Source organism: Heloderma suspectum, chromosome 6 (assembly GCF_057233095.1).
Source record: "Heloderma suspectum isolate Gila_16-S chromosome 6, 16-S_ref, whole genome shotgun sequence".
Classification (NCBI taxonomy): domain Eukaryota; kingdom Metazoa; phylum Chordata; class Lepidosauria; order Squamata; family Helodermatidae; genus Heloderma; species Heloderma suspectum.
In genome coordinates, this window is record NC_139463.1 from 103747724 (window position 1) to 103772204 (window position 24481).

The following is a 24481-nucleotide window of genomic DNA, read 5'->3' on the forward strand; positions in this document are numbered from 1 at the left end:
ATTTATGTTGGCACAATGTCACTTAGGTTAGCGGCAGTGCCATATTGGATACTGCCCATTGTCTGCATTTTTTCGCAAGCAATTTTCCTTAATATAATGCTGATTTGCACATTTTTGCACTAATACACATTTTTTGCACACTTTCCCCTATTATATGCACTTCATTGCAAAATTCTGAGAAGTATAGATACTGATGGATAACTGTGGTCCGGTTCACACATTGATTTGGGGAGTGTGAATTTGGTAGGTTATTAACAAAATGCGAACTGAACAGAATTCTCCCCCATCACTAGATATTTCAAAACATGGGGTGTTCATTTTGGACAAGATGGGTGGAGTGGTGTGGCACAGGGGAACTAAGAAGGGCTGTCAAAATGGGGCACTCACAACTTTGCAACTTACTGTGACGCACTTGGGTCTGGATTTACGTGGGTTGATCTTTGGGCTTGGATGATTCTGACTAGTGGATGTGGGCTGGCCAAGTTGGCTGTTCAGTCCCCTACCAACTTGGACTCTGTCTTGTTGCTCCCGCTGTTCCTCCGAGGCTGCAGGTTGCGTGGGATGCCCAGATGGTTTGGTGGGCAGGGGTCAGAGGTTACCATGTGCTGCCACAGCAGATGGCGCTCAGGCATAGTAGCCCCAGAGGAACGTTGCCAGGCCTATCATGATGACGGCATTGATGTTGACGACGCGCCTCCAGCGTGGGTGCTCCGTGATGTCCGTCAGGCGCTGCAGCTCCTTGGCTTTCTCCTCTGGGGTCAGCTCCAGCTGCTCTTGGCTGCCCGTCCCTATCCCGCAGAACCAGCCCATACACTGGCGCAGTTTGCCACAGGAGGACACTGCTTTGGGACCTGTGTGGAGAGGGGCAAAGAGAGTGGATGATAGGGCCACCCTAAAACACCTGGGCCCCGGAGGTGGCTGTGACATGAAAACCCCAAGGAATAACTGGGTGATCTGGGGCTGCACCAGAGATGGCTGGAGTCTGTATGAAGGCCTGCCTCTCTTTGTCTCCAGCGTAACGCTCCCTCACCATCCATCTCCAGCCCACGCTCCAGTCTTCCATGCTTCATTGCTGAAATCTCTGCTTGTTCCTGGCGATGCTGCCGTGCAGCCTCCCTTTGTTTAGCTTCCTCCTCTTCCTCCGTGTCCAGATCTATCCGCTCTTCCTGGCTATGCCTGAGGCTGAACACCAGGCGATGCAGCTATGAGCGCAAGGCCCGAGTTTGTTCAGATGAATAAGTGGGAAAAACACAGGGGACGACGTGAAATCTCAAGGGTTTATGGATGGTTATGGGGCACACTTGTGGGATTTACTTTGGGTTTTGTTTTGCCAAGTCCCAAAGATCCACTAACTGGAGTCAAGCGTATACAGTAGGGCAGACATACACAGGATTAAAGAAGGGTCAAGGGTAACTCTCGAGAACATCTTCAACATAGGAATTTGTTTTCATTACCAGAACTGAGCTCTTAGCCTTTTCACACAAAAGCCCATTCCTGGCTTTACCTCTTCCCTCCCTCAGCTTTTCTTTGTTTCAGGACAGAGATGTCTTTAGCTGTTGCTGTGGTTAAACAAGAAGCTAGAAACCCATGCCAATCTACTGCAAGTCATCCAGAGATCCATCAGTAGGTCCTGATTTACCTTCTGCCCACCCCTGTGCTAGAGAACATAGAAGTATTTTTTAAGTGCCCCTGAGGAAATGTATTTTAAAATGTGTTGGGGCAATAAAATCTGTGAGATTTTATCTTCCACCCTTGAGATGTCATATCTCTCCCGTTGTTTTTCCTATTGTTAGTACCTTTCCTCCTTTGGTTGCTCTAGATGTATGAATGCCCAACTATAAAGAGCCGTTCTACATGAGCCTTTTATTGTGCACTCATGATTCCCCACTCATGGCAGTTTGCAGGTCCTTTACATTACATGGTCATCCTCCCGTGCTCGGCAACCATTTTAGGGGGATTTTCTAACAAGGAAAGACTGGTATTTTTGTGAATGGTGCCATGAGGCCCTTGTGTATTTGTGTAATTCCGCTATACCACAGTGCCATCTAGTAATGGAACATATAGAAAGGCAGAGAAAGAAAAACTCGGGGGAAAAACACATATAAAGGAGCTGATCTTAATCCCACAAAGAATCTGGAAGTAGAAGTCTCAGTAACGGTGCGGGTTAAAGCCTCATGTAGAAAAGCCCAAAGAGGGACTGCATTAGATTCTCAGGTGCTCCCCTTATGGCAGAGTTAAGAGAGCTGCTGTGGCCACTATGAGCTACGAGATCCCAGTAATCTCCCCCTCAGGGTTTAATCGTCCCCCCTACAGCCCAATTTTCTTTGGGGCCAATATCAAGTCAAGCTCCTTAGCACAGCCATAAGGTGGTATGTAGGCCTTTCTAGGCCTACAAGCTGAGTGGTCATACAGGCCTCACTCATGAGAATCTATGTGATAAGAACATAAGCAGAGCCCTGCTGGAGCAGACCAAGGGTCCATCAACTCCAGCATTCTGTTCACACAGTAGCCAACCAGCTGTCGACCAGGAACCCACAAGCAGGGCATGAGCACAACAGCACCCTTCCACCCATGTTCCCCAGCAACTGGTGTACATAGGCTCACTGACTCTGGTACTGGAGGTAGCACATAGCCATCTGGACTAGTGGCCATGGATAGCCTTCTCCTCCATGCATTTGTCCAAACCCCTTTTAAAGCCATCCAAATTGGTGGCCATCACTACATCCTGTGGTAGCGAATTCCATGGTTTATCTCTGCACTGGGTGAAGAAGGTCTTCCTTTTATCTGTCCTGATTCTCCCAGCAATCAGCTTCATAGGATGACTCGGGGTTCTAGTATTTTGAGAGAGGGAGAAAAATGTCTCCCTATCCACATTCTCCACACCATACATAATTTTGTAGACCTCTATCATGTCTCCCCTCACCCTCCTTTTTTGCAAGCTAAACAATCCCAGCTGTTGTAACCTTCCCTCATAGGGGGAGATGCTTCAGCTCCTTAATCATTTTAGTTGCCCTTTTCTGAACTTTTTCCAGCTCTACAATATCCTTTTTAGGTGTGGTGACCAGAACTGGACACAGTATTCCAAGTGCGGTCACACCATGGCTTTGTATAAGGGCAGTATTTTTTATTTATTATTGCATTTATATCCCACCTTTTTTCCTCTTGCAAGGAACCCAAGGCGGCTTACATTATCCTCCTCCTTTCCATTTTATCCTCACAACAACAACCCTGTGAGGTAGGTTGGGCTGAGAGTGTGTGACTGGCCCAAAGTCACCCAGTGAGCTTCCATGGCTGAGTGGGGACTAGAACCCGGATCTCCCAGCTCCCAGTCCAACACTCTTGCCACTATACCACACTGGCTCTCCCAGTGTGATATTGGCAGTTTTATTCTCAGTTCCTTTTCTAATTATGCCTGACATACAGTTTGCCCTTTTTACAGCAGCCGCACACTGGGTTGACATCTGCATTGAGCTGTCCGCTACAACCCCACGATCTCTTTCCCGGTCAGTCACTGCTGGCTCAGATCTCAGTGATGTCTGAGTTAGGAGGAAGGGAGCTCTGTAAACTTGGTCATATGAAGGAAGAGGCAGGGAAACAATAGGTATCTCTTAGTTTGTGAGCCTAATTGGATGGAAGATGAGCCATAGAAAGAGTCTGCAAAATAAAGCTGGGCTTTTCTAGGCTGCAGCTTCAGTGGCATGGAGGTGTGAAAGGGGAGGAGCTTCAGTAGTCATAGCAATAAGGCTCTTATACCAGAAACCCCAGTGTAGGTTCTTGCGCCAATGTCATTCACAGGGATTACTTTTTTTGCGCTCCCTGTATACGTACGTGTTTATCCGAGATAGGCGAGGTGCAGAGAGAGACGCCCATCGTGACGACTGCTGTGGCAGAGAAGAGGATGACAGCAAAGTAGAGATAGTGGAAGCCACAGACCAGGCGGGGGCAGGTGCCGGGGAAGAGGCAGCTCCCTGTCCCGTAGATGAATTCTGGGATCATCCGGGCCATGCCTATGGCGAGTCCCCCCATCAACCCCCAGAATGCACCCTGAAGAGAAAGGAATGGGGTGAAAGTGGAGGCTGAGCAAGAACTTGTTGCTCAAGTCCCCTCTGCACAGGCTTTTGGCTGCCCTGTACTTTCCAATCCCTGCCCCATAACCTAAAATTGAAAGCTCATGGCACACCCTGAAAACAGACCATTTATGGAGAGTCAGACCCACTCGCTGGACCATTGCTGGATCCTTCATCCCAGTGTGCCTCTGTTTTCCCATCCCTGGGACAACCTCAGTCATGAACTGGCTGGTGCCCATCTCTTAAATTCCCCCTGTTTTGAGCACCTGGGTTTCCCCTCCTCTAACCATACAACTTCTAGGGGTCAATGTGTGCGTGCGTGCCTGGTTTTTGGACTCACTCACCTGCTCGTTCACCCTTTTGACGAAGACTCCCAGCAGAAAGATGGCAGCAATGGGCGGGGCCAGATAACTGCTGATGGACTGCATGTAGTCGAAGAGCTGCCCACCCTGGGCAGCTTGCACCACTGGGATCCATGCAATACTGACCCCCACAAGTAGCAGGATCCACACTCTGTGGGAAGCCATAGCCATAGGGTGAGAATGTTGCACCCCCTGATAGAAAGCAGGAGTGGGGGCACACCTTAAGATGCTTAAGGCGCAATCCGGTGCATGCTTAAGATGCTTAAGGCGTAAGATGCTTAAGACGCAATTCAGTGCATGCTTAAGATGCTTAAGGCATAAGATGCTTAAGGCGCAATCCAGTGCATGCTTAAGATGCTTAAGGCGTAAGATGCTTAAGACGCAATTCAGTGCATGCTTAAGATGCTTAAGGCATAAGATGCTTAAGGTGCAATCCAGTAAACATGCACAGGATTGCACCCTTAGAGAGTACTGCTTAATTGGAGTCAGGGAAGACTTTGTGTTGGTGTGTTTGCCTTCTGTTGCTGTATCATGTGGCTTGTCTTACTTGCCAGAGTCAGCTGGCTTGATTTCTTACGAAGGTGTCTTGGCAGGTGGCACACCTGATGTGTAGCACATGGGGCTGTCTGAATTCTCCATCTTGCAATATGGAGGGAGGGGCTCAGAGGTAGAAGATACTGCCTGGATTAGATTTAGCCTCCTTTCTGGCACCTTCTAAACCTAAGGGTATATTGGCACAACCGACTGACATGGGTGTTATGCCAGATTAACTGTCACAGTTTGAGAGGGTTCTACCTTTAAAAGCAGCCTAGAAATAATTTTAGATGGAGAGAGAGACGGCTTTCCCCAAAGAATTCCAGGCAGTGTAGTTTGAGGATGCCAAGCGCAAGAGATCCCTGGCTGCCCCTCCGAGAACTATAGTTCCCAAGGTTCCTACCAGAAAGTAAATAACTGCTTAAACCAGTTGAAGCCTACCGTATAGATATGCCCTAAGATCTAGTGATTCTAACGTGGCTGGAGAAGGGAAAGCAGCACGGGTCCCATAGTGGAGGGACGAGGAAGCACAGGGCCGGGGGTGAAATACAGCCCTCCCAATCCAGCCCTCTGGGTCCCTCAGAGGGCCCTGGCCCTTCCTCCCAACCACCAATCATTTGGTGGTTTCCCGGCTCTTACACACTTTTTTCCCCATTCCAAAAAAATTGAATTAATTAATTTATTTATTATTACATTTATATCCCACCTTTTTTCCTCTTGCAAGGAACCCAAGGTGGCTCACATGGTGTTCTCCTCTCCATTTTATCCTGACAACAACCCTGTGAGGTAGGTTAGGCTGAGAGTCAGTGACTGGCCCAAAGTCACCCAGTGAGCTTCATAGCTGAGTGGGGACTAGAACCCAAATCTCTCAAGTCCCAGCCCAACATTCTAACCACTACACCACAGCTCCCCTAAGGCTTCTCCTAATATTTTTCCTAATGTTTAGTAAGAGTAAGAGCTTTAAGCTACAATATGCTGGTAATGTTTTGTATTTTCACCCCCGCCCCTTCACCTTTGGTCCCGCCCACCACTGGAATGTGGCCCCAGAGAGCTACTCTGAAATTGGATTTGGACCTCGGGCTGCAAGAGGTTCAACACTCCTGCCGTAGTGCAATGCTGGAGAAAATGTCAGCGGGAAAGTCATGTTAGATGGTTGTAACAAACACAAGACGGAGCCCTGTGGTGTCTGACAGACTTAACAAATTTGTTTGCCTGTATTAGCCTTCCCCAAAATAGTGCCCTCCAGCGGGGTCAGACCACACATCCCATCATCCCCAGCTACCAGGTCTTTGGCCAAAGCAGATGGTCCTAAATGGGGGTGTGGCAGCATGGTGCACCTCCTCACCTGCCCACTATCAACAGTTCCTTGACGCTGGCTTGTGGCCTCAGGCGATTGTAGATGTCCATGGTGAAGAGGGTGCTGCTGCTGTTGAAGATGGAAGCCAGTGAGCTCATCAAGGCAGCCAGCATCACGGCCAGCATAAGCCCCCGGAGGCCTGCGGGGGATGACATGGTGAGACAGGGAGGAGGGAAGGAATGTATGTCAGTGTTCTGTGCAGCTCAGCATCTCTCATGCCACACAGAGGGAACAGGTCAGAAGTCACAGTGAGGCTAAAGCAGCCTTCCCCAACCCGGTGCCCTCCAGATGTAGTCAAATATAACTCCCAGAATCCCCCAGCCAGCCATGCTGGCTGGGGGATTCTGGGAGTTACATTCAAATACATCTGGAGGGCACCAGGTTGGGAAGGCTGGGTTGAAGCAATGGATTCTGAGGGGCTGTTGAGCCCCCCTACACCAGCAGTGACCCAACCTGGCGCCGTCCAGATGTGTCTGACTGCAACTCCCAGAATCCCCAGCCATGCTGGCTGGGGTGATGGGGATTGTAGTCAGACACATCTGGATGGCACCAGGTTGGGGAAGACTCCCCGTCACCCTTGTGCTGCCAAAAGGGAACGCACTGGGTTCAGAGACAAAATCACACCCCTGCTCCCCCCAGCCCTTACCGCTTGGCATGAGGGACACCACCAGCTTTGGGTAGGCAATATTGGAGCACCCAACATCAGTGCCACAGATTCGCTTGCATTCTTCTGGGATGATGCAGGCCACTTCATCTGAAAAAGCGGAGGGGGCAGGGGAGGAATGTGAGGAAGAACTTCTGTATTAAAATATAGAAAGTCATGGTTTGTGTGTGCACCGCTTGCTCCTCTCTGATTGCTGTGCCAAGAGGCTTTTGCTTTTACCACCTAGATAGCCAGTTTTGACGGGAGTGCCTAAAGGTGAGATCCTACTACATCGGTGATGCTATCTTTGTTTGTTTGTTTATTTAAAATATTTATTGGCTGCCTTTCGGGGGAGAAGCCCTCCCAAGGCAGCTTGCAACAATAAAATACATAAAAACAATTAAAATATTAAAAGTGATAAAAATATAAAAACAATAAAAACAACAGTGATGTTAACAGCAGCATCAGCAATGTCAACAGCAACAATAGCAGTCATATCAATAGAAGGCCAAGGTAAGGTAACATGATTTCAAGGCCTTCCTAAAAGTGTGCAATGATGGAGCATGGCGGGCCTGCAATGGCAGCTTGTTCCAAAGGTGTGGGGCCACTGTAGAGAAGGCCCTCTCACGTATGGGCAAAGGAGAAAGGCCTCTCTTTTTGATCTTAAAGTGCAGGCAGGTTGATATGGGTGTAGGCGGTCCTTCAACTCCCAAACCGTTTAAGGCTTTAAAGGACAATATCAGCATTTGAACTGGGCTCAGAAACACACTGGTAACCAGTGCAGCTGGTGCGGTAGAAGCGTTATATGATTGAATCGTCTTGCCCCCAGCAATATTCAGGTGGCTGCACTCTGCACAAGCTGGAGTTTCTGAACCGTCTTCAAAGGCAGCCCCACATATTGCGCATTACGGTGGTCCAGCCTGGACATGACTAGTGCGTGGATAACTGAGGCAAGGTCCGTCCTCTCCAGATAGGGCTGCAGCTGGCGTACCAGCCTAAGCTGGTAAAAAGCACTCCTGGTCACTGCAGCCACCTGGGCTTCCCCAGTTAGCTCAGAGTCCAGGAGGACTCCCAGGCTGCATTCTTGATCTTTTAGGGGGACTGCAACCCCATCTAGACCAGTTGTAAACCTCCATCCAAAGTTGGTCTCCCAACGCACAGTACCTCCACCTTGTCTGGATTAAGTTTCAGCTAGTTCACCATCATCCATCCCCAAACAGCCTCCAGACACTGGTTCAAGAGTTCCACAGCCTCCCTGGGAGGTGCAGATGGAAACGAGAGGTAGAGCTGAGCCGCATACCGATGACATTTCAGCCCAAACCTCCTGATGACTTCCCTCAGTGGTTTCATGTGGATGTTAAAAAGCATGGGGGACAAGATCGAACCTTGCGGCACCCCACAGGCTAATGACCACAGGGTGGAACAGGAGCCCTCCAGCACCACCTTCTGAGACCACTCCTCCAGAAAGGACTGGAACCACTTTAAAACTGTGCCTCCCAAGCCCAATCCAGATAAACGATTGAGAAGGACACCATGGTCGATGGTATCAAAAGCCACTGAGAGGTCCAGAAGAACCAACAGGGTCTTCTTAAACTATGAAGAACCTCTGTGCATCCCTACACCTGCAATGCAGAAGAAAAAGCAGAAGATCCGGAGGTTTCCTTGATAATTCCACCCCCTGCTAAGCAGGCAACTCACTTTCAGTTTCCAGAGGGGTAGCTATGTACGTTTGTTGCAGCAACAGCAACAAAGAGTTTTGTGGCACCATAAAAACAAAACAACAACAAATATTAGGCACAAGTTTCATGCATTTCAGATGCATGAAATGTTCTCCGTTGAGAAGGCCATCTACACATGGGGGTGGGGCGGGCAAAAGAATACTCAGTGAGGTCAAAAGGCAATGAAATACAAGTAGTGCAGTCTGCAACAATTCAATTAAAGCTTAAATGGATGCAAAATAATCACAGTGACAATAGCAGTAATTGGAGTTGCTAAGTTAATTAGTAGTGGGATAAAAACCCATGATCTCTGTTCAGGTCACAGGTAATTGTATTGAACTTCTTGATAATTCAGCAGGGTTTTTCATTATCTGTTCATTAACAAAGTAATGCCAGGATGTTTGTGTTATCCTCAACACTGCTTTGCAAATGATTATTGTACTTATTTTACATATATTTTAAGCTTTAACATAACTGTCACAGTCTATATTTTTCCCCATTCTTTTTTCCTTTGATTTCACTACTTACAACCCGCCCCCTTTTTTACTGGTTTATATACACCCATGAACTGAGGATGAACTGGACTCTAGTCTATAAAAGTTTATGCCATAAAAATATGTTAGCCTTTAAGGTGCCACAAGATTCTTTGAACTTGTCAGTGTAAATTTTAAATTGAAAAGTAGTGCAAGCAGCAGCAGCAGCAGAGGAAGCAGCCAAGAAATCCCATGATGCTGTTCTCCCCCTTGCTCATCTATAGTGTTGCTGGGTTACTGCCACAGAGAACAGCGGCTGGCCCGTACTTTGGCTGCCTTTCAAGTGCCTTCCACATGCCACTCATAAGGTAAGAAAATGTGGTGATCCACCAGAACAAGCAAACAAAACTAAGGGCCTCGATCAAGTAAAGTTTTAAAGAACCAGTGTACTAAGAAGTCAGTCCATCCTAACTCTAGCCTACCTTAAGACAGATAACGGTCACTTTTTGAGAAAATTAATTTACCCCAGGCTTTTTCCTGTGTTACATCGTGTCTAGGGAGCCTTCCCCAACCTGGTGCATTCCAGGTGTGCTGGAGTACATCTCCCATCATCCTCAGCCAACATGGCAATAGGGCTGCTGGCTGGCGCTGCTAGGAGGTGTAGTTTCATATGGAGGACACTGCCACATTGGAGAAGGCTGATCCAGGGCTAGGTCCAAACACTACTGAATGCATTCCTTGCTGCCCCAAATAACACCCGGAACCACTGCTTGTCTCAAGCAGATTAGTGCTCCACATTTTCCTCCCTGATGGACGACCTGGAACTGTTTTTGTTCTTCCAGCTCTAAAATGTCCCAAGCCTCCTTGCCAACCCTTCCCAGGTGTTTACCTTACCTGGATACAGGATCCGGCTGATCATGCCTGGCATCACCATGAGAAACATGGGCAGCAGTTTGAGGTAGCCGCAAAGGATGCAGCCGGCTTTGACGTGGCTGAGGTTCTTCCCAGCGAGGCACCTCTGCACGATGACCTGGGTGGGGTGGAAATGGCAGCGATCATCCGTTCCATCATCTTCGCTAATAGTCCAGGTACATTGAGTAGAGAGGTGGTGTTGCCATGAGGCAAGGTAAAGTAGCTACCTCAGGTGGCACAGGTGGGGCATCTACTAAAGGTGGCAGAGAGGGAGGCAGGCTCCCGTGGACACTGTCTACTAGGATGTTCCTCTGTACGAACCCCATTGCAATGACAAGGAGCCCACGCTTTTCAATGGGGCGTGTGTAGGGTCATTTCCCAGTGTGCAGTGCTCCATTTTAATTAGTGGGACGGAAGGTGCAATTTAGATTGTCCATCACAGATACCGAAATGCTCTGTACTGGCCCGATGTGAGCAGTTGTGAGCTATGTCTGCCCAGTTTCTGAACTGGCCTTGGAAGAAAGGCTGCATTCTGGAAAGAACAAGTGAGGTACTTTGGTTGTATGTGACCTCAGACGTTAAACTCTGTGGTCGTTTTGGCCACTTAAGCACCAATGTCTGCCATTTCTGTGACTCCCAGTGCCACAGCACCATAACAGAAGTGCCATAAATGTGTGAATTCCCTCTGCCTCGCACCCTTAAAGCAGCTTTCCCTCACTGACTAGTGCCCCCTAGAGGTCAGGGGGAAGCCGCTGTCCTCCCAATGTCCATGGCTACCTTAAGAAGCTTGTCAACATACAGAGCTTCCTTCTGAACCAGACTTTATGCCCAGAGTTTGTTTGCAGCATTAGAACTCATCTGTGGAACATGTGAATGATTTTTAAATGCTTCTGAGCTTGTGTAGAGTGTACTTCTCATCCCTACCAAGCAGCCAGAGCCAGACCACATAATCTGAAGCTAGGATGCTTTCAGACCAAAGGACATAGGACTTCTCCTTAGAAATGATAGCTGGGTTACTGGCCTAAACGTGTGATTATGAGCAATGTGAGGAGTCTAAGCAGCACTGATGGTCTGTGAATAAAACACTGAGGGCAGTTCTACATGACGCTTTTATCCCGCACCTTTACCGAGGCTTCTGCCTCCAGATTCTTTGCGGGTTAAGATCATCTCCTTTACACATGTTTTTTTCCCCTGGGTTTTCTTTCTCTGCCTTTCTATATGTTTCATTATACAACCTCTAGATGGCACCATGGTATAGCAAAATTGTGCAATTACACAGGGCTTTATAACACATTTTCTAAATAATATCAGACTTTCCTCTTAGGAAAGCGATAACAGTTGCAAAGAGTGGGAGAGGCCCTGGAGAATGATGACATCATATAAAGGTCCCAGAAACTACTGTGAGTAAGCAAGCACAAGTACACAATAAAAGCCTTGTGTAGAAAGGTTCTGAGTGGTAATCCATAGAATCATAGAATAGTAGGGTTGGAAGGGGCCTACAAGGCCATCGAGTCCAACCCCCTGCTCAATGCAGCAATCCAAGTCAGAGTATCCCTCACAGATGGGATACCCAGTATTAAATACTTGATACCCAGTATCCAAAAATCTGGATACCCAGATTAAATCAAAAACCCAGATTAAAAGGGTATGATCTTGCGTCTGTGGACAATAGGAGATTATAGTTCTAACCCACCACCACCACCCTTGGTCACATACCTGGTCACTGCACCAGTACCAGATAGAGTTGATGGAAAGGCCGAGGATAAGAGCTGGCCAGGGCAGATCGCTAACAATGGCATCTCTCATCATGTGGAAAGAGTCCTCGCGGGGCAGGTAGCAGGCGGCCGAGATATTGTAGAGGGCAGGGGTGGGAGAGAGGGTCCGCCTGGGAAGGGCCTGCATGTACTTGTCAAACACCCCCTGGTAGCCTCCCACCTCGTTAAAGGCTGTAGAATAGTAGATACAGGCACTTTTAGGGCCGAAAATAGCATTTCTGGTCAAATTTTCACCCTGAAACTTTCCCAATCTTCCCGCCCCAGCTTTCCCTGCCACAAATAAATTACAAGCAAATATTGCAGATTTCAAACAGTCTTTGAAGCCAGAGCAGCGCAAAGGATCAAGAGGTTAACAGCACAATCCTATGTTCGTGTCTACTCAGACGTAAGTCCCATTGAGTGACGTGGGGCTTACTCCCAGGGAAGTAGGAACAGGATTGCAGCTTAAATGTCCCAAGAGACCAGTGGCTGCGTTCTCTCATCTGAAGGGAAGGGCCGAGGCTCTGTTGTACAATCCTGGGCACCTCCAGTTATGGACGGTCAGGTAGCAGGGGATGGGAATGAACGAGGTCATCCTGTGACCCTGGAAAGCCCCGGCCTGAGTAGACAACATTGGTCGAGAATCTTTGGCTCTGTTCACGGTGAATGTATAATGCCCACTGCTGGAATGTGGCTCCCCAAGACCCTTCCAAGTTTTGAATTAGTCCTTCAGGCCCAAAATGGTTGCCTGCCCCTGGTATAGATGGATAAATGCTCTTGGACTGGTATTAGGGAGCTTTCTGTGTTCTATGCAGTGGAGGCTGGTGGCTCCGATGTCAGTGGGATGGCGAATCTGTTCCAGGTTTCAGTCAGAACTCTAAAGAAGCTATCCAAGGTGCTGAACCCAATCCCCAAAATAGGTTAAGGACCTTGGATAGCTCATTTAGCATTCTGACTGGTTCTGACTGAAGGGCGGAGCAGATTCACAGCCCCTTTGACACTGGAGCCACCAGCCTCCACTGGTTCTATGGTCCCTGCTTGATGTAAAGTTTTCTTGTTTGTGTGAGTGCCAAACACAGCCCATATATTGTCTGAGAACTCAGACCCCACCAAGAGACAGGTGGCTCCCAAACGAGTGGCTTCAGCACTAATCAATCATTGCTCTTCCACTGCAAGCTACAAGTGGGGTTGCAAATGATTTTTGACACTATCAGAAATGCTGCATTTTTTCTATACGTTTATCCTACTGTGTTCTGTCCATATCAGTGGGTGTGAGAGGGGTAGGAGATGGTCCAATTTACCTGAACAGCCATTGGGTGGGTGGGGGATCAAGTTATCCTTAAAAAATATGTCAGTCATTTGTATTTGTTTCAGTATGAGTTGGATGACTGTTTACATTTCTACATGACGCTTTTATCCTGCACCTTTACCGAGGCTTCTGCTTTCAGATTCTTTGCAGGATTAAGATCAGCTCCTTTACACATGTTTTTCCATGGGTTTTCTTTCTCTGCCTTTCTATATGTTTCATTATACAGCTACTAGATGGCACTGTGGTATAGCAGATTTGTGGAATTACATGCGATTCTCATTTCACCATTTCTAAATAATACCAGATGTTCCTCGTTAGGGAAAAAAACCCTACAATAATGGCTGCAAAACACAGGAGAGGTCCTGGAGGATGACAACATTGTGCAAAGGACCTGCAGACTACTGTGAGTGAGCAATCACGAGCACACAATAAAAGCCTCGTGTAGAAAGGCTTTTACAGGATCTCTGTGCCTAGCAATTGCAAATGAAGATGATGTATTCTAAGATGCCATTTAGCCCAACATCAGATTGACATTTTCAGTCAGATTTGCTCAAGGTCACTGTTTTGGCTTGATTGTACATTTTGGATGCCATAGGAAGGGGGACATGATCACAAGTCACCATTGTATAATGTACATCCCAGTATCACCAGCACCCCACTTTGTTGTTGTTATAAACTATTTCCATAGTTTGGGAAGGGAGTAGCAGAAAGAGCCGTATTTCTGTGTCCCGTCCTCTCCTGGACGCACAGTGTACTCACCAAACCCCATGAGGATAAAGGCTCCAGTGATCATGACCAACGTCTGGACGGTGTCTGTGTACATCAGCGCCGCCAACCCACCTGGAGGAGAGGCAGGAGAAGGAGAAACTGTCTTATACCGAGTCCGTCCATCTTCCTCGGTAGCATTGGCTACACTTCAGATTGGAAGCTCCTCAGGGCAGCAGCCTGTTCTCTTTTACCCTGTGCAGTGTTATGCATACAGATGGCTGTCTATAAAGCCTCTATGGGCCCCAGAGACCCCACTTCCAAGATCGTTCTCTTCCCATCACTAGTAGCAGCGGAGAAACAGCAGTCTCTGTGGAGAGCACTGGGGGATGGGAGAGGATTTCGCTGACACACATGATCCCTGGATCTCAACGGGCAGGGAGGGGCCGTATTAACCTCCCTGTCCCCGTGCGCTGAGCGGAGTCTGCCTGTGTGGGAAGAGTGTGTGTGCGAGCACAGGCAAAGATGTGTCCCTCCCACAGCAGGCACCAGCTGCAGTGCTTGGGACCAAAAAAGTTATTCATCCCTCAGTGGAGGCTGGTGGCTCTGATGTCAGTGGGTTAGTGAATCCGCTGTGGGTTTCAGTCAGAACCCTAAAGGAGTTCTTTAGAGTTCTGGCTGGTTCTGACTGAAACCCGGAGCCGATTTACCACCCCACTGACATCCAAGCCACCAGCCTCCACTGGCACTCCTGATATAAATAATACAGATAATAATAGTAATAATACTCAGACTGCCAGAAGTTCTCCAGGATTTCAAACAGGAGCCTTTTCCACTCTACCTGGAGAGGCTGGGGATTGAACCTGGGACCTTCAGTGTGCAAAGCAGGGACTCTACCACCAAGCTGCAGTCCCTCCTCTTAATGCTAAGAATTCTAATTCTTTCTGGCAGCCTGGCTCAGGCCTTTATCACCTGTCAAGCGAAATCCCAGACTTGAGAAGAACATATTGGGAAGCTTCCCCTTCCCCACTTGTTCGGAGTCTGCTTAGTAAGAACATCTGTCTCCTGGGAGTTGTACTGGGTCAAGCTCAAGAGTCCATTTGGTTTAGCGTTCTGTCCTTCAAGAATGGCCAGCCGGATGGCCCAGGGAAGATCAGAAGCAGGGCATGGATGGGATATCCAGCACTATTCCTATTGGTCCTATTCACTGGTAAGGTTGCTTATTCTGGCAGCATTCCTGTACCTCTAATACAGAATTCCCCAACTGGATGCCTTCCAGATATTGTTTAGACTACAAATCCCATCATTCCAGGTATCTTAGAGAGACAGACAGATGGACACACACACACACACACACACACTTCTATCTATGTCTGGTTGCCAGTTTATAAACCAGCATCAGTAGCTCTCCAGCAGTTTGGCCTGCAGCAATTAGCAGGTGTGGAGGTGTTTTGTTTGTGTTTACCTCCATATCATAAAAAGCTTCACCTCCTGATTGCTACATATCAAAGCCTCTGTTAAAGGTCAGGCTGATTTCTCCCCACCCCACCCAGTCCTGGCCTTCTCCTGGCCACTTGGCAACCCAAGACGCTATTGCAAGGGTAGGCAACCTTTTTGGGCCATGGGCACATTTGGCAAGTTGACTAACTGTTGTGGGCACCACCACAAAATGGTTGCCATGGGAGGTGTGTTGAAGGACAAGTAATCAGCTCAAAAGACAGAATACAAGGTGCAGGTGGGGTCTGAGTCCCAACCCACTAAACAACACATTTGAACCCACACTTTTCAGCACCAGCAGAGACCTATTTCACAGCAGTCCCTGCTGGGTGTTAAGAAAATGTGTTAATTTTTTAAAAAGAAAGTGGGAGGGCTAGGGCACCTTGAGGGGCACCAAGAAAGGTATCCGGGGGTGCATTGGTGCTCACGGGCACAACGTTGCCTACCCCTGTCCTAATGTATTCCGTCCCCTCACTTCTGGCATTCCGGCTTCCTGTTGGGCACCCAACCCACCAGCCCTGCCTGATAACCAAGGCACACTCTGGTTACCTGTCACTGTGTAAATGGTGGTTATGATCAGGAGAGCTATGACAGCCACATAAATATTCCAGCCCAAGGCTTGCTGGATGAATACTGCGCCAGAAAACATGTCCACCTGCAGGGAGTTGGCTAGATTAGTCATAATTTTTTAAGGAACAGGGGTCTTGATACGGTGCTACCGAAAAGGACCAGAATAGGAATGAGGTTCCTCCCCCTTCCAGAGGTGGGCTTGCCGTAGGGCAAGGTGAGGTGACGGACTTTGGGGGGCAACTTTTGGACACCCTTAAGGTAGCCTTTTTTTTTCTCCTCAGGTAGAAGGGGACTCAACTGCATTCCCCAACCCCATTCCTGGTGTTTGGAGGAATGACCTACTGAGATCTTGGTGAAGATATAAATGAAAAGAGAGAGGATGGAGAGGTAGAGGCGGATCCGTTGGCCTCCAAAGCGCTTCTTCAGGTATTGTGGCATTGTGATGACCTGCAACGGGGAAGCAGAGCGGGAGAGGTTACTACTGTTTTTCATAGGGCTAAAGGAAAAGCATTAACTGGGACTTGCCAACTAACCCATGACCCAGATGCAGAACCATCTTTGCCCCTGCCCCTTACAGGTTAAATTATACAATGCAGAGCACAATGTGTCCCAAGGAGACAGCAGATATGAAAGGTGCTTGTAGAACAGCAGCCCGCAAATGACTCATGCAAGTGAGCCATGCTGTACGGTGCAAACCTCCCCAGGTTCACCAGCCCATCTGAACTCTGGGCCCCAAATGGGAGGATTAGGCAGAATGTGGCCACAAGCCACAACCACCCATAGATCTCCCCAAGAAAAGCTTTGCGGCCGCAGGGCAAATTGGAGGTTGTGAGATACAATGGCCAAGACCATTTGGTGAGGGCAGAATTGTATAAGTCTTTTCGCCAGGGCTAAAATACATATTATGCAGGAGAAATACACATATTCTCTCCCACCACTCCCTGCGACAGTGGGGCTAATGATAGCATTAGAAGGGCAATTTGGATGGGGCATACAAGATAGGGGTGGCTTCAACAACCCCCACCCCTTTCCCAGTGCCACTGCTGTGATCAAATCTGGAGCTTCCTGTGGCTATGTTTGTTTCATGCCTCATGTCACAGTTTATTGGCCCTTAGGTTTAATAATGCTGTATCCACTGCAGCAAGTGGGTCTGATAACTAAATATAACTGGCAATGCATCCAACTATAAATTGGAAGAGGGGGCCCTAGTAGTCGTTAATCCTACTTGTCCTGTGCTCTGAGTCAGGGGTGTTGAATCTCTTTCAGCCCAAGGGCCAAAATCCATTTCTGAGAAGCTCTCGGGGGCCGCATTCCAGTGGTGGGTGGAGCTAAAGGCAAGAAGGGTGGGGCTAAGTTGCCTGCATATAGCCAGTGTGGTGTAGTGGCTAGAGGTTTGGCCATGGAGTCAGGAGATATGAGTTCTAGTCCCCACTCAGCTATGGAAGCTCACTAGGTGACTTTGGGCCAGTCACAGACTCTCTGCCCAACCCACCTCACAGGGTTGTTGTTGTGAGGATAAAATGGAGGAAGAGGAGGATTATGTATGCCGCCTTGGGTTCCTTAAGGAGGAAAAAAGGTGGGGTATAAACATAACAACAACAACAACAACAATAATAATACATACATACATACATAAAAACATACATACATACATATTGTCACTTAAAGCTCTAACTACCAGTAATTAAGCCTTAGGAGAGCCATTTCAACCTTTTAGAATTGGGAGAAAAACTGCACAAAACCCAGGAAACCACCAAGCTGCGGGTGGTTAGGGGAAAGCGGTGTGGCTGTCTGGGGTTTTCTGAGAGGGCTGGAGTTGTAAGACTAAACTGTGGGCTGGGGAGAACCATGAAACTGCCATGATTCCTTGGAGAGATAAAAATGATATAAATAAACAATACATGTGTGAGAGAAGAGATTGTTTTTTACCCCAGCTGTGAGGTAGACTGGGACAAAGAGCCATCCGAGGAGGAGAACGATGAAGATAGCCTGGGAGGAAAGAAAGAACTGGGGTCAGGATCAGGACCGGTCATGCTGACATCCTTTTTTTTTTTGGTCGGAGCTCCTGTACCATTAACATGTGCATGACAGGCAGAAACATACTAGGTGAAGTTTTCTCCATCACTGTATTTTCATGTTGGGGAAAGCAGCACCTGTTGAATGTCTGTGGAATCACCCAAATGATCTTTTCCAAGCCAGTCTTTTATCTTTACTTTGGTGACAACAGAGGTGCTAATCCAAGCTGGCATGTTAATTTTGTAGTTCTATGTTCCACTCACCAAATCAAGAGAGTCTGGTCTCTCCTCTCCTCTCCCCTGCACCCCACCCCAGGCCCCATTCTACCCACGTGCTGTGTTCTCCCAGAAAAGTACAGAGCCCGCAGCCCACTGCTTACGTTCCACTCGAATCCTGCCACAGCCAGGCCGTTAGCTGCACCCATGCCTGCCAAGCCCACAAAGTGCCCACTGCCGATGTTGCTGGCAAAAAGGGAGGCGCCGATCTGTGGGCACAATAACCACCAAAGAAGAACAGGGCAGCACTTTGACTTTTCCAAACCCACCAACCCTAACACAGGGCCTTACCATCTTGAGTGTCTCTATTTATTCTCTCTCTTTCTTTTCCTTGCCCATCCCTAATTTCTTTCTCACTGATCTTCCTTTTTCCTTCTTTCTCTCTTCTCCCTTCCCATCCTTCCTCCTGTGTTGCATTCTATCTTTCCATCCTCCTTCTCCATGATCTTATTTCATTCCCATCCCTTTTCCTACTGAAGTTGGGGGGGGGGCAGTGATGTAGTGGAGTCGGGGCTCCCAGGGATGCAGCCCTGGCACTTTTTTATTAGCAGGGACACTGAGGTTATCATCCAATCCCTTCAGAATTCCCTGATCCCTCTGAGCAATCCTCACAGTAACTGCAGAGAAAGTAATTTTCCCAGCAGCAATATATTGTTCCTTGTGATGCTAAATAGTTTGGGGTGATTTGGTCTTGAATGGCAGTTAAGACCCATTCACTTTACAAAAGACCAGCTCCTGGTAGAGATGGGAACTGCTAGAACTGACTTGCTGATATGGAACAATACTGCTGCTTGGAATTTTGGACTCTCCTTGGGAGCCTGGTGATGAACTCCTGCACCTCAAAATCTACCATTGTATCCCTGGTTTGCGGCCTCTGCCTACTCTCCCCATGCCTCTTGGGAGGAAGCCTTTCTCCTCCCTTTTTCCCCACCCCTTTTCGGTTACTCACCGGCCACCACACCATGTTCCTCCCAGCCAAGAAATATCCCCCAACAGTACCCCGGTTGGTCCGGCACATGGACTGTGAGCCGAGAGAGAGGAAAGGCAATGTGATTAGGCATGGCCCTGATCGGTCTAGTTCCAGTTTGTGTCACATTTGCATTTGTTCGTAATTAAGTCCATTCTGTCCTGTTTCCGCATTAATGTGCTGCTATTATTATTGTTGTTGTTGTTGTTGTTGTTGTTATTATCTGCAATGCACGCACGTTTTTGTTAAAATAGGAACGTATACTGTTTTAAAAACGTTTCCCATCTTGCTTTATGAGCCGTGGTACAGCTTGTTAATTTTACACTCAGGACTCAGGAGCCCCCCGCCCTTTAGATGGACATGTGTATTACTTCAGCTGTGAAATACACAACTAATATTTATTTTCTCCCCCCGCTTCCATTCCATCCTTTACCATTGCTTCTATATTCCTGATATGTTAGAGCAAACAAACTATCAAACTGTTTGCCAGTCCTGATTTAAATACAAAATAAACTCTGAGCATGTGCATGTTTTTTCCCAGTAGTAACGTATGGCTGTGAGAGCTGGACTATAAGGAAGGCTGAGCGCCAAAGAATCGATGCTTTTGAACTGTGGTGCTGGAGAAGACTCTTACGAGTCCCCTGGACTGCAAGGAGGTCAAATCAGTCCATCCTAAAGGAAATCAACCCTGAGTGCTCATTGGAAGGACAGATACTGAAGCTGAAGCTCAAATATTTTGGCCACCTAATGCGAAGAGAAAACTCCCTGGAAAAGACCCTGATGCTGGGAAAGATTGAAGGCAAAAGGAGAAGGGGACAGCAGAGGATGAGATGGCTAGATAGCATCACCGATGCAATGAATATGAACTTGAGCACACTCTGGGAGAGAGCGCAGGACAGGAAGGCCTGGCGTGCTATGATCCATGGGGTCACGAAGAGTCGGACACGACTTAAAGACTGAACAATGTGCATGTTTGCATTTTAAACTCTAATCATAGCACCATCATGACTACAGGAATACAATGGAGGTTGCTTCTGATGCCAAACACATTTACTTGGGAATATGCACAATTTTCTTGTATGAACGGATAATATATTTTTAAAGAGAAGATAGTAAAAGGAGCATTTGTAACCATGTGCATGCCCAGCCAGCTGCCCTGAATATAACATGCCTTTAAAAGAAGGAAGAAACAATGGATGCCGACATCAGGCTTCTTTGCCACTGCCCTCATCACTTGACGCTCCCTGGGTGGTCATTTGAGGGCCCTTGACTTTGAGCCCCAAAGTCCGACCCAAGCTCTGCCATCATTTAAAGGTAATAGCAGCTCCAAGCAGCTAGAAGCCTGGCTAGTGGCTGCCACCACGAATGCTACACGGGCATTCAAAATGTGGCCACAAATGCCCCTGGGGGCACTGTCACGTCTTGTTGCTCCTGTGGGCGTTTGTGGCCACGTTTTAGAACAGCTGTTACTGATAAAGCAAGAGGGGGATATTTTTAAAAGAAGGCCTTGGGCCACCTCGTCAGAGTGTAAGTTTGCCCCCACCATGATTGGCACGACTGTGAAATCTGAATGATAAATATACTCTGCAGAGCCTGATGGCTCCGATGTCAGTGGGATGGTGAATCCGCTCTGGGTTTCAGTCAGAACCAGCCAGAACTCTAAAAGAGTTATCCAAGGTGTGGAAACACCTTGGATAACTCCTTTAGAGTTCTGACTGAAACTCAGAGCGGATTTACTGCCCCACTGGCACTGGAGCCACCAGCCTCCACTGAATATGTTCCAATTCACACATTAGTCCAGGATCTCTGCAGATCCGTTTGAATTTGAACACAAACTGATTGAATCTTTTGAGCAAGCCAAGCTATGCTTATACTCTGTGGAAGGCCACCACCTTTTAAGAGGGGTAGAAGAGAGGTTTCTTGCCTTGGCTGGATAATAGGGAAAGGTGCAGAGGGAGAATGGAGAAATAACCCTCCCTCCCTTAGGGAAAAGATTGTTAAATTACTAATCTGTTGAATTTTACACCTCATTAACAACTGCTGGTACATTCCTGAATCATGTAACTGTTGATAATAATTAACCCATCTGGAGTGATCAGGCCTGGGAATCAAAGAAAAGAGACAATAAAGGGCAGAAAAACAGCAAAGGGTGCAGAGGGACAGAGGCTGCCTGCCTGAATGTGGGGCAGAGGAATGATGTGGGAAAGGAGTGCAAAGGAAAGTCTTGATTCAGCGTTTGGCTTCTAGGTACCTCACGTGCATTAGTGCTTTGCATATATCATTTTTCTAATGAAGGTAATGTAAATAGTATCCAGGCAACCTGTATTTGGGGTATACACAGATTTCTTTAAATTACTATATGTACTTATCTCCTGTGCCTTGTGGGAATTTTGAAATATCAATCAGACCTTCTTTTTTTTAAGTTCAAAGTGCACCATTGATTACCTTGGCTCTTGTGAAAAGACCATGATGTGGGAGATTCACAATTGGATCTCCCAGTGCCTTTTTTTTTATTTTCCAAAAGCGAATTTGGAGGTTCCTCCTCAAGTGATTTATCAGAGGAATTTCAAGGGATGCTTTTTTATTTCCCTCAAAACAGCTTATTCGGGACTGGGGTTGTAGCACTGGGAAAGGGGGGTTGATCTTTTCTCTTATGCCAATTCCCTGATGAAAACTGCCTCTACCCTCCCAGCTACCATTAGTTGTTGCTGTATGCCGTTCCCCTCCAGTACACCCCCCCTGGGGGGGGGGAATAGCAGCTTTGGAGCAGGATCTCCATGAGGGAAAGGGCTGACCACAGTTCCAATTGCCATGGCCCCCAGCAACCCTACTCAGAAGTGATAAGTCACACTAGGGTTATCTTCAATCCAGCTTATTTTTAACAGAAGTCTCCTTCCAGGCCTACTGTCTGAGAGGGATGTTACTAACGGGGATAGGTTTGTAGGCTGACAATATCTGAGAGCCAGGCCTGGCTCAAGCCATGTTGCTGCCTCCCCTGGCACTGACGGCACTGCCACCGCAGCCCTCACCCTGCTTCTTCTGGGCAGGCAGCGGTGGCAGCATCTCTCTTCCTCCCTGCTTGCCAGCTGGTCACTCCCATCTTCTGCCCTAGCCGTGGAGCTCCTGGGAGTTGGCCGAAATACCGCTTGAGGTCCTGGCTGCTCCCGTGAGAGTTCGGGACCTCTCACAAGGTCCTGGCCGCTCCCGTAAGAGTTCGGAACCTCCTCCAATATTTTGCTTGACTCTCCCAGGAGCCCTGCACCTGGGACAGAAGGTGGGAGCGGCCAGCAAGCAGGGAGGGAGGAGGAGAAGGAGCCACTGTCATTGCTGGCTGGCCAGGCAGGCACAAACTGCAGGCGCAAGCAGGGAGGAGGGAGCCAGTGGTGGCCGTGTGGACAGGCAGGCAGTGGCAGGGCCTTTGTATGCAGAGAGCAGTGCAATTCACTGCTCTTCCCATTCCGCGCTACCTGATGCACCCATATCAGGCTGCCTCATTTTAGGGCTGGCCCTGCTGAAAGCTAAACTTCTAACAGATTTATTTGCATTTCTCATGTTTGTGATTAGTGTGTGAGTGTATATCCCTTCAGAGTTCACTCACATCTAGTGCTTCAAAAGCTTTTCACTATTGTTTGCTAAATAGAGAAGACATGAAAAGAATGGATAATGAGAAGACTCAAATGAGAGACAGAGACACAGAGGATGGGTGAATGAGGCTTGTTTGGGGCTCAATAGAGCTGTGTAAGGAGATGGGTTGATTAACAGAAAGACAGGTGATGCTATGTATGGAAGAGAGTAGATAGGTTATCTTTGGTTTGGTTATAAATAAAGAGACATGTAGAGTGATGGCTTCGTTATTGAGAAAGACTTTTCAGAAGTAAAAACAAACTGTGTGTGTGTTAAAAATTTCTGTAATAAACATTTCATGTTCCCAGCTCTAAATTCCTATTTATGCTAAGGTTGTCTTTGGAGGTCCTCCACTCAGTGCTCCTACCAGCTGAGGTGAGACAGGCGGAAAAGGCCTTCTCAAAGGCGGTACCCCAGCATTGCGGAACGCTGTCCCCAGGGACGTTTACCGGGAGGCTGCTTTGCTACCTTTTTGGCCCCGAGTTAAACCCTTGTAATTCCCCCAGGCTATTTTAATCCCTGATGAGGTTGATTTTATGCTGCTGTTATCTGCTGTTTTTATTTATGGCTAATTTGGTATCACTGATATCTACCGATTTTGTATCTTGTTTTTATGTCTTTGTAAACCCACCCTGAGGGAAAAATATCTTTTTGAAGGACATGGTAGAAATCTCATTAATTAAGTAATTAAAATACCCAATTCTGGAGCTACTCAGCCATCTGGCCCTGCTTAGCTCTGTGAGTCTTAGTAGGCCCTGAAATGGGATGTTCTGGGGGATTAATAGAAATCCACTGGATCCAAAGCCCTTTGTCCCTGTGACAGTCCCCAGGATCAATCCCCTCAACTACACCAACCTGGACTTGGTGTAGTCCAAATGTCACCTCTCCCCAGTTAGACCCCCCGTTTCCTCGTTTTGGTAAGTGTGTGAGGAGTAGCCTTCCCTCCTTCCCTCCATACATACATACCCACAGCCCGACTCCAATGACTGCAAGGAAGTATAAGCAAATGACTGATATGTCTGCCAGATTGCTGATGGTTGCCATCTCGGGCGTGAGGATCGCCGATTCCTGCTCCATGGCTCCTCAAGCTCTGGAATGTCCACAGTCAAGTGGGCAAAGCCAAGGAGCTCTCTCTGGGGCAGCTCCTCAGGGATGGTGTGGGGGGCCCAGATGGGTGGTTAATAACAAACCCAGTCATGGGTTGGATGTGCGATTAACTTGGTGTGTACGTGAGAGGAAGGGTGAAGTGAGGAAGAGAGGGGAGCGATGTGGCAGAGGGCAACTTCCATTCATCATGGCTCGGTTTGCCACATATTCAATGGACAGAAGTTCTGTGCTTTGAATAAGTGCAGAACAGGCAGAGGTCGGCAGGCAATGCGTTTCTGGCAGCTGTATCTCCATGTCTGGGAAGGGTTTGCCAGTGGTGATGTCTTAAGGCGCTGGCAAAACCAGACAAAAAATAATTCCATTGGGGAGGGTGTCATAACTCAAAATATCCCTGCTCCATCACAGTTTTTCACCCCTGTAAATGAGGAGTGCAGATCGTGGCTTATAAAGCCATCAGATTCAATTGTGTAATGAAATAAAGCGATGCCGGCCCTACCATTAGGGAGAGTGAAGCAGCTGCCTCGGGTGGCAGATCCTGGGAGGATGGGGCAGAGTGGCAGCAAGTTTTCAGAGGGTGGAACTGTATGAGCA

The 24481-nt window shown here is 47.9% G+C and overlaps 1 protein-coding gene across 3 annotated transcripts; it reads right to left on the bottom strand.

The window, feature by feature from the left end:
* Positions 1–624: 624 nt before the first annotated feature.
* SLC5A2 (solute carrier family 5 member 2) lies at positions 625–23860 on the bottom strand. Of its 3 annotated transcripts, none has more exons than XM_084805914.1 (15): positions 23750–23860; positions 19142–19213; positions 18297–18401; positions 17831–17890; positions 16244–16348; positions 15881–15986; positions 13889–13969; positions 11783–12012; positions 10049–10184; positions 6967–7074; positions 6309–6459; positions 4412–4580; positions 3829–4044; positions 1049–1202; positions 625–851 (listed from the first exon to the last, which is right to left on the bottom strand). In XM_084805914.1, exons 1-15 carry the CDS (start codon positions 23858–23860, stop codon positions 625–627), a joined length of 2031 nt encoding a protein of 676 aa, XP_084662040.1. The 3 variants fall into 3 exon arrangements, with proteins under 3 accessions (XP_084662040.1, XP_084662039.1, XP_084662041.1); XM_084805913.1 differs by having other exon boundaries at positions 1031–1202; XM_084805915.1 differs by having other exon boundaries at positions 625–842; positions 1097–1202; positions 23750–23827.
* Positions 23861–24481: the final 621 nt, after the last annotated feature.